Consider the following 16,793-nt stretch of genomic DNA (forward strand, 5'->3'; position numbering starts at 1 on the left):
TAATTAGCCTTTTTTAATTTACCTAACAAAAATATAAGATGACCATAGAAAACTATTCCTTTTAATGGTGCTAGTAGTGCTGTAAAATGAGAACAGCACACGTTACAGTATAGTATAGTTACAGTAGTAAATAATCCCATTCTGACCCTTGTAACAATTATTTTAGATTTAATCTCATAATTAGCTTAGGTTAGAAACACTAGGAGGTGAGACTGCAAAATCTGCAGAGCAGAAAAAAAGATGAAGCTGAGGGAGGTAGCCCTCATTTCCTACAGCCACTCATCTTAAAATGCTGCCCATTACAGCCGAGGAGCACTTGCAAATTCAGAGTGCTACTTGTCTCCACTGTTCCCAGAGGCCCTACATGGATGCTGAACACGCCTGCATCGTTTGTAAATGCTTTTTATATTGTCCTTGCACTAAACATATCGCAATACGAAAAGTATAAAATTTGTGGTAAAATTCACTCGTTTTCTTGATGAAAAGGACAACATTGCTCACAGTGAACCCTTTTGAAATCTGAGTTGATCTGGAAATCCTTGTAGTTGGTAAAGCTTAGAAATGTAATCAAATGTGGGGGAATTTTTTTAATATAATTTAGGATACAAAAGTCAGGAGATGCAGAACGACACAGAAAAGATGCATGTACAAAATACAAATACATACAAAGCAGTGATATTTCATATAGTGATGGTGGCTTGTTGTATAGACCCTTTTATATGCAGTTAGACTACAGTTAAGAACTAAACTACAAAAAATTTATCAATGATGTTTTTGTACTACATATACTTTGACAGGTTTTATTCATAAATCTCGTATACTAAGAGCATTTTACAAGATATCATTACATAAGCACTAAAAAGATACAGTAACTGTGAGCAGATTTTGCCAAAAAAGATTTCCTGAAGACGACAGTCATGCACAGAAAACCAGAAATACTCTATTTTTAAATGGATTTGTATATAGAAAGCATCTTCAGGAAGAAGAGATGGAATTTTATCTTTCTTAGGTATACGCCTGTTGTTAAGATATTTTTACCATGTACTGCAATCTAATGTTAGATCACGTAAGAGTAGGTTTGCACATTCCTTTCTCATTTCTGTTAGGAAATTAAATTCTGATAAGGTTCTATATGATGTCTCTTATCACTCTGTGGAGTAGCAATTTAAAGACCAGAAACCCATATGGTTTTTCATCTTTATGATCCAATTTTGACCACTGGAGTTGGTTTCCTGCTGCTGTTTTCACGAGGTCAGAAAATGCTGTGTCCAAAATCCACTTACTTTGCTGCTAGCCTTCGGATCGAGGGATGTTCTGTTAAATCCAAAACGCACAGTTGCAATATTGAGCAAAATTGGCTTCCTGCTAATAAATTAATACAAATAGTATTTGGTTTTCTCTCAGCTTTCTCATTAGTTCCTCATAGGAAGGGTGAGTAAACTGCAGATGAGAAATTATAAGAAAACATATTTTGCAAAGTAAAGCATCAGTTACAGTCAAAGAATTGACTGTACTCATAATTAAGCAATAAGAAAAACAAATTGTGGATGTGAGGAGTCCGCGATGCCGATATGACAGATAGCACGGGCTTGCCAGCCCTGAAGGGAGAGCGCAAGGGCAGGCTGGAGTATCAATGTCAGCACTTACCGCAGAACCTCCACAAGTATAAAGCAAGAAAGACAGAGACTATTATCAAGGAGCAGCCAGGTAGAGGTAGATGTGTGCCCTGCATGTTTATATTCAATCTCATTTTGCAGTGGCGTTCCCTGAACGTTACTTTTATTCTCCAAGTCTCTCAATGAGACTATTTTGTTACAACTCCTTCTTTTCAACCTTTACGGTGTTATTACGAAACTAATCCATGTTTTGCTTTCTGAAAATAATGTGGAGGACATAATGGAGATGAATATCCAGCCAAAGAACTTAAATTGCTTTTTTTTAAGAGGTGATCTTTAAATATAACCTGCCTGCAAGTAGATTACACTTTTGGTCATTTGGATATAAATATACTTTTATAAGAGAATTTTCCACTCTGGAAAGTGAGCGGAGGGAATTTAGGGAAGATATACAAAAATGACTAGGAAGCTCAAGGAATCAATTTATGTTTGAGAATTAAAGTAATGACAATAAAGCTTTACCAGCAGAAGCTACAGGGATACAGGGACTTCAGTGTCTTGCAGCAACGCATGAGTATTTGTAAAGAGGAAAAGAAAAGCTTGAAGGTTATTTCATTTCAGTGTTAGGTCACATAATTGGTGGGGATTTCAAGCTGACAAAAGTGTAGCAGTGAAGGCATTTAGAAGTGGCAAGTTCAGCCAAGGTAAGGGGGTGAGGTACCATCCTGGCAGTGGCTGGGCCTACCAGGCTATCTTAATAAATACGAGGTACAAATCTCAAGATCTGCTTCAAAAGAAATTGGGCTGGCGTTTCTCCGTTGTTTCATTTGTTGTTTGTTTTTTTTCCTTGTTTTCAAACTAACTCCAGATCAGCAGGTTTAAACATGTCTTATTTATTCTGGAGTTGTAAGAATTTGAGTGCAGATGTTTTCGGTTTTGGTTTTGCCTTTTTTTTTTTTTCCCCATGGTTTCTACATGTTTTGTTTTGATGTTTTTGTTTTACAGGAAATGCATTTTCCTGTAAAAAGTATACAGCACACCGGTTCCCAGGGAATAGTTTAGTTTTATTTTTGTTTTGACTTTTAAAACATTTTATACTTTCTTTTCCTCCTGTTTCTTGCATTTCAAGTACATTAGGGTCATTGGTTCTAATCAGAGTGCCAACGTTAAGGTCAGTTCAAGGGTAATTTAATATATTTAGGAAGTGTTAGTGCTGAAATTCTCTAAAAGCAAATAAGCATTATTTTGAGTGTTTGTAGATATAGATACTAGATATCCCGTATTAAATTCAGGTTCATGTGGAGAAAGTGTAATATACAGTTATGGAAGTACGTCAAGTGACATTGGAGTGTACGTAGCAATAATGAAAGTGGAAAATTAAGCTCCTAACTATATACATATATATGCATACACTGTGTCACAATTATGCAAAGAAGGAAGTGGAAGATGGTCTTTTAAAACCGGAGAAGGTTTATTTTTGGTGGCCCTATCCATGTACTTACTAGCAGGAACTGTTGGTCTGAAGGGCCATGTGAATGTAGCTGTAGAGCAGAAAAGTCTTGGAACTACCTAAACCTTTTTCCACTCAAATAATAAATAAATGAGGTCAGAATGCTTATTATTTTAATTAAATTTATGTGTAGTCATTAAAAGTAACAATGCTTCATCCTCCCATCCTGGAGACAAGAAGGACTGTTAATTCAGGGTTCAGCGATACAAGAGCAATATAGCTCCAAGGCAACTCAAAAATTGGATGAAAAAAACAACTGCTTGTGTTGCTGCTTGGGCACAGATTTTCAGCTTATCCATGGCAGGTGTCTTGATATTGCTATTAATAGTATTCTGCCTTGTCTTCCGATTACACAGCTTTTACAAGAAAATGTACATTTAGATAAAACTTAGCATGATTTATATAGCTTGAGCTAATGAGTAAGTTTTTACTTAATTAAATGAATTATGTAGACAAATTTTAATTGTCAAAATGCCAAACCCGATATGCTGGGCTTTGGAAATCCTCTCTATTTTTAGAACAATACTGACTTTGTTTCTTATAATGAAATTTTTTCAGGCTAGTAATCTATAATATGCTCAAGGCTATTTTGATATGGCTATCTTTAATTAAGCGCATAAGTTATTAATATTTTGAAAGTTGGATTAAATTCTTTTGATAGTATTTTTAACATGCCTATTTGTAATTATATTCTTTCGCTACAGCAGACAGATTGGTAAGTCATTAGTTATTAAGGAAAAAAATACAATTGTTCTAACAAGTAAACAGGGCCTTTCACACAGTAAGTTGATAGTGTTAAGCACCACTCAGGAGGACCATAATGAGTACTTAAAGACTATTACCATATTGCATGTATCTACCTGTATTTAAATAATAAGTCATAAAAATTGTGGGGTTTTAAAATTATTATTATGGTGTATCATGCAGCTCATACATATTCCTGCAAGGAGTTCTATAGCCATTTTAAGCTGTACAGTAAAAAAGGTAAATTAACCATAAAAGTCTATTCAGATAAAATGAGGAGATGAAACTTTGGTGCAGAACGGTAAACCAGCGTAGACGTAGGGCTCTGACAACCTCTGCATCTTGCTTCGTCTTCCCAAGCAAGCCTTGCAGCGCTATTGACAACGCATGTCGTGTGCTGTAAAGCCCAGGATCCACAAGGTAAAGATAGGACTGCCTTAATTATCATCACCAATCTCACTGCTGCTGAAGGTTTAAAACAAACTCTTTGATTTTGTACATATATAACTATTACCTGCTCCTTATATAAGCCGTGGCATAAAGCGATACGATCTAAATTGTACGTGGCAATGCATCTTATTATACAATATTAGAAATATCCTTCCCCAGCATGTACTTAATATTCTGCTGTGTTCTGGTATTGTTAGAACAAGCGCCCTATGAAATTGAACCAATTAATGCCTGATGTGATTTATGGTGTCTTAAATTGGGAGGTTGTAACCATAAATATTGTAAAGGGGTTTGATTTTCAGATGATGCCAAACATTCCCATTCTAAAAATTGGATCTCACTAAAATGTGTAATATTAGGAAAGTAAACACATCATTTTTAATCTCATTTCCATTCTTTTCTGTGACTATTACAGATCACATGAAAAAGGAAGCCATAATAGTGTGTCATATATTGAACTCAATGAAATGTATTAAAATATTAATCACTGGAGTTTTTTCCCCAGTGGGTCTCTAATTTATACTGGCTCATTCAGGAATAATATAGTGCTACTTTCTGACCTGTCATCAGTGTCACCCCAGCTCTCTTCAGCTTTTACACTGAGAAAATTATGTTGTTGATCTGAACGCTAAAGAAGCAAACGGTGTTTAAGATTAATTTTAGAGTTAGTACACTAGCCCTTCCCAAAATGTTTTAAAATTTTTCTTTCATCCCTTGAAAGATTTTTAGGACCTAATTTATTCATCCTTTCATTCCTGTGGCATAAAGACTACCGAATATATACATTTCCAGTGTTACGTATGTACACATCGGTGGGTATAAATGTTTGCGCACGCAAAAATATGTATGTATATATAGAGACAGAATGAATGAATACTGGTTGTGTTCTAAGTTCTACTGTTATCAGTTCTCCTGAACTTCTGGATCTCATTACCACCACCCAGTGGAAGAGCTTGGAGCTCATGCCAAGTCCTGAGGTGAACTTCAGGACTTCTTCCTATGGAAATACCTACTACTGCAGTAAATGAGCCCCAGCTCACTGTAGGTGAAGCTTCCTATTGGCTGTGGAAGACTTTTGATCAGTTCTTTAGACTCCAGATCTTTTAACTCTGGAAAAAGTTGTGTGGATGCTGGCAAGGGAAATAATCTGATTCTGATAAATGGCCACAACCCATCTGCTATCCTAGATCTCAAAATGTACCGTTTTCCTATTTATTCACTAATTTGCTTTTGTTTACCAGGTTTTCTCTTGCTGCCTTGTTTATTTTGGTTAAAAGCCTTTCATTTCTTAAGTATCTTTGAAGTGTTGTATTCTTTAACAAAGCAAGTTTTAACTGCTTACAATTAAGTGAAAAAATTTAATTGGTAAAAATTAAAACTTGGTGCTCATTACGTAGTCAACTCCCTTTCCAGAAAAGTACAAGACCCTAAAGGGCTCCTTGAATATTGCTTTGGAGTTAATGTTTCATTGGCTTTAATATTGTGCTAGCTCTGTAACCTGTGTGATGCATTTTAGGGGGTTTTGGCTGGTCACTCTGTGGAAGTGCACCCATTCTGTGGTCTTTCTCCATTTTCTTTTGGATCTATGGAGGGGTGTATTTTTTTACTGAGTTTTTCCATGCTGCCCCTGAAAGATTGTTCCTTGTGCTGTTGTGGTAGATTGTTACAGAAGTGAAGCTGAAGAGGATTTTATATAGCAGTCAATTGTGAAAAATGGAGGTATTGCCATTGGTGAGATCATATGACTCAATTTTTGTCGTATGATTTTTCACAACTTGATTTCATTTTTTTCTGTTTGGTTTTGACTTGGATGTTTGGGTTGAGTGGATGTTGGGAAACCCTTAATTCCATCACAGACTGTTCTCAGGATTTATTTACCAGTTGTTGGCTCCATTTGCTTTTCATACAGAGCCACTCTTCAAGTGTGCATGATGGAGGATTTGCTTGCAAGACGGTGTTTAACATAGCAAAGTTAATTGCATTTTCAGTGTTTGAAATGGGCAACAGTTGCTTTTGCAGAGGGTTCTTTTACCTTGGCTGGACCATCGGGTGTTTTCTGGCCCTTGCAAAAGTCTCCTGCTATTTAATGCTTTTGTGGCACGTCAGCTACTTGTTGATGTCACTTCATATTCAGAATGTCATTTGCAATTTTTTTTTTTTTTTTTTTTTGCTAGGGAGGGATAAGGGAAGACAAAAAGGAGTGTGCATGAGCTGTTGGGAAAATTCTGCAGCAAAAACATTAAGAAGGGAAGACACAGAGAACAGTGTATTTGATTCAATTAACAACAGGAAGTTTTTTTTCCCAATAGTATCTGAAAACAGACAGTGGTAGTATTGGTAATTTGGAAGAGAAGGGGCGGAAAAGCATTTGCATGTCTTACCCACATGAATTTGTTCAGGGCTAGATATAGATGCTATGGATATGTGAAAAGAGGGAAGGGGTAATTCTCGCTTTCTGGAGCTGTTCTGCAAGACCTGTGGTATAAAATTATGTGCTTTGGAGGGCTGAAGGAGCAAAGAAAAGAAAAAAAACCCCAAACCCACAGCGTGTTTTAATAAATCTGCGTTGCTACTTTTGGATTTAAGCCTTCACAGTCCTCTCCCTGTGGCTTTTGAGGGCTGCAGGGTACAGCCCACGATCTGACTGCATGCTACAGGGCTTTAAGTCACTCTTGCCTTTCCTTAGCTTTTGTGATACCGGCGCTCTGCTTAGCTCAGGCGTTGAAATAGGGATCCCGCTCTGATACTCTTCACATACGGTGAAGGATGTGCTGAGGAACTAGGCTACCAGAGTGTCCCAGTTTCCTTTCTTCTAGCTTCACCACCCCCATAGCTGATGAATGAATGCAGTTGTAATACCGTGTATAATGTGTATTACACCATAATGGCCTTTAAAAGGTACACAGGATACTCCCATTTTTCCTTCAGTTTAACACAGGGATGACAGACATCTGAAATGGGGAAAAGCATCCAAGGCTAAGTGAAAAGAAGGGAAAAAAAAAAAGGAGTAATAAAAGGAGACTGAAAGTGCAGGAGACGGTAAAAAGGTGTGTCTCAAGACAGCAGATTACTTACAGGGAGATATTCTTAGGATAAACTGAACTTTATTGAATTCAGTAAGATTGCTATGGGAGCGGAATTGAGTTTCTTGTGACTTACAGCACAGATATTTCTTTCTATCCTTGATGGATATGTTTCAGTAGTGAGTGAATGATTTCTCAGGATATATTCGCTTGGTAACACATACTCTGTGCCATGCTTTAAAGACTGTTAACCAAAGGGGACTGTTTATTTTGTTGAATATTTTTTCTGGATTGATTATGCCAGGACTATTTCTTGAATGATGAATATTATTAAATATTAAAATGCAGAATACTGAGTATAGTCACAGGCAGAAAAAGATAGTACAATGTATGTGAATTAGTGTAATTTGTTCACTGGCTTCTAGTTCACAAGTTTTCCAGAAAGACTCTTAGATCCGTAGCCTGTTTCTTGAGTCGATATTTGCTGTTTTATACAGGAACAACTCCTTGAAGATTTTTCCAAATAGGAAGTATCAGGGAGAATAAGAGAATGAGTAGATTGGCAGCATTGGTTGTTATTATTATAGGGCAGAGATTTGAATAAATAGCAGTATACACAGCTCAAAACCCAGATCCTTACTCAGGCGAACAGGACAGAGACAGAAATAGGTAAGACTGATGGTATGTAGGAGCCATGGGGTTAAGGACTGATGAAATTAGCAATTTATTAAGATTAAAAAAAAAAAAATTGGGAAGGGAGCAGCATCTTGGGTCTGTGTGATCACAACAGAGAAACTGAATGAGGCAGGAAAAGTACAGTGAAGGATTAAAGGAAGACACACAAGGAAAACTGGAGATAGCAAAGTATCAGAGAAGCAGCCAAAAAAACCCCAACCAAGAGGTCAACCAGAATAAGTAGGAGTAGAAAAATGTGTATTTTGCTTATTAGGTGCTATTTAGTACAACTTGTCATTTCTTCATCAAGTGCTTTGGAAGAACCAAGTGGTCTTCAGTTGGGTTTTTTTCCCCGCTTTAACAGAGGAGGACAACAATCTTCATTAGCAGAAGCTGCAGCAGCTTTTAAAGCTGTTTCAGTCACTCTCATTTGTTACAAAGCACATTGATCCTTTCAAACCTGAGCTATGGGTGTAGATTATTTCTCTGTTGCTACGATAAGATGTTTCCCAAGTCCTTGGACTCTAACAAGAGCATGCAAGCAGTGCCTGCACGCCTCTGAAAGGCCAGACAGCAGCCGCACAATCCCCAAAGGGCGCATGTATGGTTGTAGTGGGTGTAATTAAATGTGTCAGCAACGTGTAATGAAGGGGTCAGTGCAAGGATTTCAGAGAAAAATGTTCCAATTCTTTGAAATGGTGGATGCGTGGAGTAGACTGTCTGTGAAGAGTTTCACTCCCAGGCAGAAGGGTCCTGACATATCAGTAACGTTATATTTAGAAGGTGGAAAAAATTGTTGTTCTAGTCCAAGTTGGAGAATATTTATTCCCAGAAAGGAGTTGCACAATTTTATTTCTTCTTAATTTTGTTATTCTTTCTCTTTCCATTACTCTATCCTACCTAAACTTAGGACATTTTTGAAAGAGAATCATACCCGTGATCCTACCTGAAACTTGAACTGGGCCTTAAATGTGCTGTGTTGTTAAATCTATCAAAGATTTATGATATCGACTTCATTTTTACACTGTAATAAACTTGCTGGTTATTTCTGGATGTACACGTACATACTTGTAAGCAGAAAGATAGCGTTATGTGCGTGTACGTTTTCACCCTCTTTTTTGGCTGTAACAAGAAGCAGCAAGTTTTGATCTCTCACCTGTGTATCAGCTGTCAAAACTTTGCACTTCTGCCATTTCTGTGACTCCTTCCTAAGTACTGAAAATGCTGAAGGATGAGTGACAGCTGTCAAAATTTACTAGTCACTATGTATGAAGGGAAGGAACGATAGAAAATCCTTATCAGAGGAAGGTACCTCTCAAACTGGTGCTTCCTTCGTCAAGGATACAAACCACAAAGACAGGAATTTCTGCCAGAATTTCTGCGTTGGTCCCCCCCCCTGCAATTTCCTGGAAGCAGTTCCTGTATTTTGGAGGACAAGATGAGAGGATGGTGGTATTATGTTGCCAGCAGTAAATGCTGACTAAGAGATATTTTCAGATGTTACATCATGGTTCTGGGCTTATTTTCTAAGGTGTTCCCTCTTTTGGCACTGGCAGTGCACCCCATAAATCTTGATTTTTGCAATCCAGAATAAAGGTAAAGTAGGTGGAGGATGCGGCAGCTCAGAGCGTTTGAAGTCTTACGCGGTAAAGCTGCAAATTGTCAATCTCTAGCGGGGGGGGGAAGACTCGAGCATCTTTATTAAACACGTCGTGTACTGTGACAAATTCTGGTTCTAGCAGCGCGTTCTGATGCCTGTGCTGCAAAAAGAAAGAAACGCGATGGCGGAGTACGGTGTGTATTATAGTTACCTCCTGCTGATGTACCTGGCGGTTTTTAATCCGCAGCTTGCTAGGGGCTTTCTAAAGCAGAGCGAGTACATTACCGGTACGCTGAGGCTGAGGCTCGCCGAGGCAGCGCCAGAGCCTGCACCAAGCCGCGTTTACCCTCCTTTTTCCTCCCTGCAGCCGCCGAGGCCCTCCCGCGAAGGCAGGGCGGGGGCACGGCCGCCTCCGCCGGCTCCCCCGGGCCGGGCCGGGCCGCAGCCGCGCCGGGAGAGCCGTGAGTAACCGCGGGAGGGTCGGGAAGCGGCGGCGGGCACCCCGGGAGGAGGGATGCAGCCGCAGCCTTGCCCCCGCGGCTCCTCCCGTCCTCCCCGAAAACACGCCGTGACCCAGAAGTTTTGCCGGCGCGCTCCTGGGTTTCGAGCTGGCCGGGCGGGACGCCGCGGGGATGGGCCGCGGCGGTGCGAAGGGGGCTGCGGCACCGGCTGGAGCTCCGCAAAGGGCGGGATGCAGCTCGCCCTCAGCGCGGATGAGAAATGACCGCTTTACCCTAATTACGCCGTCACGGGCCAGGAGAGCCGACAGCGGCGGGCAGGGGCTATCGGTCCCGCGGAGCGCCTGCTAACGAACCCGGCCGGTGCAGGCGCCCGCTGAGTTGGGCGTTAAAAATAGATGTAATAGAAAAGAAAAGGGCGCGGTGGCAGGGCGCGGAGGCTGCTCGGGGGAGGGGCGGGAGCTTTGGGCTGGGGGCGGCGCGCCCCCGGGCATCTTTCCCTGCCCCCCAAATGCCGGAGGAGCCACCCTCGTGCGCCCGCGGTGGTGGCCCCAAGCCGCCCCCCCCCCCCAAAAAAAAGAAGCAGGGGGCCGCTCCGGGGGGGCACACCCCACATGCGGTTGGACTGACGAGTCTGCCCCCCCCCCCCCCCCCCCGTCCTTTCTCCCTTTACCTGCCGCCGCCCCGGCACCGCCCCGGCGGGGGGTGTCGGCCCGTCCGCGGCGGGGGCAGCGGGGCGTGGGGGCTGTGGGTGGCGGTGAAGGCGGCGTGTGACAGATGTCCTCCTCTGACAGCTCTCGGTATCAGCCCAGTGGCTCCCTGCCATTGGCTCAGTGCAGCCGACCGGCAAGGCTGCTCGCTATAATAACACTATGCCTGCCAGAGGCGGCAGCTCAGACGGCTCCGCCGCGGCCGTGCTGCCGCTCCTCCCCCGGCAGCCAGCGCCGCGCCGAGCCTGAGGGGCTGCACCGCCCCCCCCCCCCCGCCCGCCCCTCAGCCGGCCGGCGGCGGCGCCGCACATGCCGCGGGGCCCCGCCGGCCCTGGCCCTGGCCCTGGCCGTGGCCCTGGCCCTCCCCGCCGAGCCGAGCCGAGGCCCGCCTGAGCGCCCCGCCGGTGGCGGGGAGGCGGCCCCGGCCCCATGGAGTGCTACTACATTGTCATCAGCTCCGCGCACCTCAGCAACGGGCACTTTCGCAACATCAAGGGAGTTTTCCGAGGCCCCCTCAGCAAGAACGGGACCAAAACTCTGGTAATGGCTTCTTCTTTTGCCTCCCCCGTCCCTCCTCTTCACGGCAGCGTCTCCGGCTAACTGGAAACCGCTGCGTGTGCGTCGCCGGCGATGCGGGCAGCCGCGGTGCCGGCCGGCTTTTTTGCGCGGTCGATGGTGCCTTGACCGCCGCGAGGATGCGGCGTCCTCAGCCCCCGCCTGCCGGGCCCCCCTCCTTGCCGGGGTGCTCTCCCCGGCTCTCCGTGTTCCCTGGGGCAGCCTGTGCGGCGGCAGGGTAGGGGCTTGCGGGTCCTTTCCGAGCTGCCGACGCGGAGGCTGGCTGGGCAGGGAGGAGGTTGCGAACGGGAAGCCCGGCGACCCTCCTCGGCGGGGAGCGGCGGGGCTGGGGCTCCGCCGCCCTCAACCCGGGGGGAGCTCGGGGAGGAGGCGGCAACCGCTCCGCCGAGGCGGCTGCTGGGCATCCCCCGGCCAGGAGGGCTCCGCCGGGGTCGCCAGGTGGCTGGCTGGCTGACTCCCACCGCCCCCGGTGGCGGGGGCAGCGGGAGGTCCTGCTTGACGAAGTGAAGAAGGGACCCGAAACTTGCTTACTTGAGGTCCGTGCTTTCTGGGTAGAGGGATTCATTTGTTCGAGGATCGCTTCAGAAACGATATACGGTTTTGTTTGTCGGTTGCCAAGTTTTTCAAAAGCAAAACTCTGTGTTTGAAAGGAATTGATGGGTTGAGGCGATTTGGCTAGATACTCCGGAGAGTCTGCGTAGGCTATTAAAACCGTTTCTGTACCCGTATGCTGTACTTTGATATCTTTACATCTGTTGGGTTTTTGCTGACTTGTTTGGACTCGTTTTGCTACTATTACTGAACTTTAATGGCAGAGTTATGGCGCGATAGTATTGGCAATACATGTGCTCTCCTGCCTGTTCGGATAAAAGGGATGTAGGATAACAGCAGGCTGGGTGAGCTGCATCACGTAGCATCTCAATCACGGCACAACAAAGTGTGGACAGATGTCTGGAGGGTAGGATGGAGCTGAAAGAGGGGCTTAGCCACGTTGTTTATCGCGCTCTCCCATCACCGTCTTATTCCAAAATCCCCTTTCGAGGAGATGGAGCAGAACTTACTTGCCATGTTCTTGTTCCCTCGAATGCACGACCTATGTTGATGGGGAATTTACTGAAGTACTTAACATTTGCTAGAGTTGGCAAGCTTGCAATTTCTCCCTAAATAAAGAGATTAAAGCAAGTCCGAGCCAAGTCATAAAAATAGTAACTACTACGAGAAAATCTGAGGCAGATTTTTTGGACTGTTCCAAATGTAAAGTTCCTGTTTTCACGTTGTAAATCTTACCGCAATTTTACTTGCTGTGGATTCTGCATATTTTTCTGTTCGGGATTACATCCTTAGAATTTTAAACAAGTATTTGTAGTATCCATAAGATGGCAATATGTGTGTAATATTTCACTGTTACAGTTGCAAAACCAAGACCTGCTGCAGAAATATTTGATACACTTTAAATAATTGCACAATGCATTGCCTTCTTTCTACTGAACAATTTCAGTAAAGATGCATTTGGCAGGACTGAGAATACTCTGATGTAACTTTTGGACTGTGTATTATCTTGCGATTCATAATTGGTTCTGCTTCAGTAGCATTTTATTCTTGCTTTTTTATTTTTTTCCCTTGGCAAAAAAGCAGCCCTGCATTCTCAACATTCCCGATTTGATTTATTTACTGGTAAAAACAATAGTGACCAAAATATGTTGGGGAAGACTGGTGTGAACTTAAAATTCAAATAAACATACTGTGTAGGCTTTGAAACACTCTTAGTCTGGAAAGGAATTTAACTCAACTCTGTTCTTCAGTGAGATAGAATAGACGTGAGGGGAGAAAAGGTAGTATTGGTTGTGGATTTGCCGTGAGAAACCTTACCCTTAAAAGCTTTTGTTGTGGGCAGTGAGCAAGTGTAACTGTCAAAGTTTTTGCCGGGGTAAAAAGGGAGAGTTCTTGATATTGCCTCTGTGGACAGTAAAATTAAGTTCTTGACTATGAAATAAATAGCGTATATGCAGATGTCAAGACTCTTATTTACATTTGAGTGATTTTTAGTTTAAAGGAGGTAGAGATACCGTTGGGTTGTGATGTAGGGTGACTGGATAGTTCAGACTGATAGTTCTGGGGTGCTGAAGTACGTTTTGGCCAGCTTCTATGGGAAAGTCAAATGCTACAGCGTTTCAGAGCATCAGTCATTTTCACTGTAAATAGGCTTTCAAACTTAAAAAGATGAAAATATTTATTAATACAAAGTAGAACGTCTTTAGAAGTTCTGATAAGAGTGCAGGCTTTTAATATGCTCTTGGTGTCTTTCATCCTAGAATAAGTCTAGGAGAAACAGCAATTTGTAAATCTAAAACCCAGAAATATTTTGGAGCTGCTCTCAGACGTATCTTCCTATTTTGCTCTAAAGCATTCAGTCTGTCTTCATCTGTGCTCCAAGCTTTCTAAAATCACTGCTTCCTCATAAACTGAGGAGAACCTGAAAACAACCTCTGCTTCGCACAATGTAGAATTGCTTCTGTGCAAAACTTACGATATTTGTTAAGCTTTGCTTCTCTTAAAGAGTTCTGCCGCCACTCTCTATCTAGAAAGACAGACGACTACACATGCTATAGCAGAATTTCACAGCAAGTAGGAAAGTGCTGGTCCTAGTCAAATGATGAAGTTGTGGTTTCAAGATGATTTCATGTAATGTATCTTCAAACCCAGAGCCGGTTAGACTTCAGGGGAGGAAGGTGCTTAGGGCTTTTGGCTACTGTCCCACTCTGGAATGACCTGGTATTCACCTGCAACTCGTCTTTTTTGCCCTATTCCCCAAGAGATGCCACTGAGAAACACTTTTCCCTGACTGTCCCTGCAGGTGATCCTTACGTGTTCATCCTCTGCCCGCGTCCTGTTTCACACAGAATTAGTCGTTTAAAACTTTATGAAGTTTTGGTTCAAAGCTCCCAGAAGGTAACAGGGAGAAAGAGCTGCAAACCCTTGCTCACCTAGCAGGGAACATGAAACACAAAACTTGGTCCTTCCAAAAAAGTCTTTTGCAGTGGAGAGCATCGGAGGGTTACTTTTTGGTAAAAAAGATGGAATAACTATTGCCTAGTTCCCAGGCATAGCTTTTCTCTAAGTCATATCTACCTGTAATGCCTACTGAGTGCAGGGTTTTGAGATGGGGTTATTAGGGAGGGGGAGAGAAGTGGGGGAGGGATGAAGATACGAAGTAGGAGAAGGAAGGGAAGGCCACGGTCCTCTTCCTCAAGGGAAGATGTATGGGGAAAACCTGAGTTTGGAGAGAAGTGAAAGGCACAAGAGGGAACAAAGCAAAGGGTTGATCTAGGCAAACTGAGAAAAGAGGCTACTGTAAAACCCCCGCTTTTTTAATTAAATAAAATAGGGAAAAAATGCTTGTGAATGAACCTTTAGTGAGGTGGTGGGGGAAAATGAAGGAATGCATTATCTATGTATAGTTCTGGGTGTCTGATGGCACAGCTTTGCACTATACAGAGTATTTGTGCTCCCGCAGGCCCACTGGGTGACTGTTCAGTGTGGGTAGGGCCCACTTACCCAGTTGTAATCTGCTGCTCTTTACTGGAAAAAATAAATCTGAATTATGAATTGATGGGGAACGGGCTCAGCACATGTGGAAGAATAGCATCCAAACTCTTAAAATTCCTTCAGAAAACGGAGCAGTTTGGTTAAAAGACATTGGTGGTATTTGGGCTGTTGGATAAGGCTTTATCCTCTCCCATGGCAGTTTCTAGTGTCTGAAATATCCTTCAAGTATGTACAGTCTCATAATGATAGCTATGACTGGAGTGCTCCATGGCAGCTCTTCAGAAGGGATTTTTTTGTTGGTGGAGTACTGGCCAAGTGAACCAACTGCTGACCGGTCTTTGCGTGGCAGATGGTTTTTGAACAAGAAACTCAAAACTTAGTGTGTGGGTCAATAATACGCAATGACGTTGCAAACTTCTGATGCTCTTTCTGTGTTTTTGTGTAATATTGCTTATGGCTTGGTGTTTTAATCAATGAATATAGGCCCGATTGCTTGGCTATTTCTTGCCAGGGTTCATACTTGGTGACTTTGAGGCTTTTCCCAAGGCTGTTCTTTTTAGCAGTAGCAGTTTATAGAAATTTGTTTGCTACAAACTCTTTCTTTTGTCTATGGATCTCCTGAAGTGTTCGTACGCTTACTGTGTTCTTTTTTTATGCCTTATGTTATTGATGCCAAATTACACTAGCCTTTCTTTGTAATTCATCTTCCTTGCTGTGGCTGCTGTCTTGCAGCTAGCTTATAATCTCAAAAAGTATTGAAACTCATATGAAAAAATAGCTCTCTGGAGGCAGAAATCAGTTGTTTGGAGTCACCACCACAGGTGATTTGCTAAATCCTTAAAATGTCTTTCAGAATATAAACTGAACCATTTTAAGGTATTATCCTAGTTACGTGTATGATCTCTGGTTGGTCAGCAAGAGAACTGACTCTTTGCTTCGTCTTCCGAGTAGCTGGTACCTGGGTGGTGACTGAGTATCTGCTATTTCACCCTAAGGTATTCCACTCATGTAAATGGCTCTGTATCTGTTTCATCGAGACTTACAGTGGTGGAGAACTGGTGGTGTAGGGCCCGTTCACTTCTTTTAATTGGACAAATACATTTTCTCTGTTGGTGATCAGAATAAGTAAGGTCCTATTACTTGCCCAAGGAGGTCAGTGAAAAGTTTAGACCTTTATATTGTATAAATTGCTACTGTAATTCTAATTCTAAGTCTCTTGTTATCCTGGTTTCAGCTGGGATAGAGTTGATTTTCTTTTTAGTAGCTGGTATAATGCTATGTTTTGGGTTCAGTATGAGAAGAATGTTGATAACACACTGATGTTTTCAGTTGTTGCTAAATAGTGTTTAGTCTAAAGTCAAGGGTTTTTCAGCTTCTTATGCCCAGCCAGCAAGAAGGCTGGAGGGGCACAAGAAGTTGGGAGGGGACACAGCCAGGACAGCTGACCCAAAGTGGCCAAAGGGGTATTCCATACCATGTGACGTCATGCCCAGTATATAAACTGGGGGGCTTGGCCTGGGGGGGATCGCTGCTTGGGAGCTAGCTGGGCATCGGTTGGCGGGTGGTGAGCAATTGCATTGTGCATCACTTGTTCTGCATATTCCAATCCTTTTATTAGTATTGTCATTTTATTATTGTTATTATTATTATCATTATTAGTTTCTTCCTTTCTGTTCTATTAAATTGTTCTTATCTCAACCCACGAGTTTTACCTTTTTCTTTCCAATTCTCTCCTCCATCCCACTGAGGGGGGGAGTGAGTGAGTGGCTGCGTGGTGCTTAGTTGCTGGCTGGGGTTAAACCACGACACTTGTTGATACTGATAGAAAGTAGGTAGGATCAGAAATTTCCTGGTAAGTAGTTGGTTAAAGGACTGTAGTTTCAAA

General features: G+C 42.8%; 1 protein-coding gene across 2 annotated transcripts in view; it reads left to right on the plus strand.

The window, feature by feature from the left end:
* The first annotated feature begins 11,096 nt into the window (after positions 1–11,096).
* Positions 11,097–16,793, plus strand: part of ZNF804A (zinc finger protein 804A) — a 156,480-nt gene continuing 150,783 nt past the window's right edge. For both annotated transcript variants that reach the window (XM_030017723.1, XM_030017725.1), the window contains exon 1: positions 11,097–11,326. In XM_030017723.1, coding sequence (XP_029873583.1) covers positions 11,216–11,326 — 111 coding nt within the window. In that variant the 5' untranslated portion in view covers positions 11,097–11,215. The remainder of the gene's footprint in view (positions 11,327–16,793) is intronic.

This window comes from Aquila chrysaetos, chromosome 6 (genome assembly GCF_900496995.4).
Source record: "Aquila chrysaetos chrysaetos chromosome 6, bAquChr1.4, whole genome shotgun sequence".
Lineage (NCBI taxonomy): Eukaryota > Metazoa > Chordata > Aves > Accipitriformes > Accipitridae > Aquila > Aquila chrysaetos.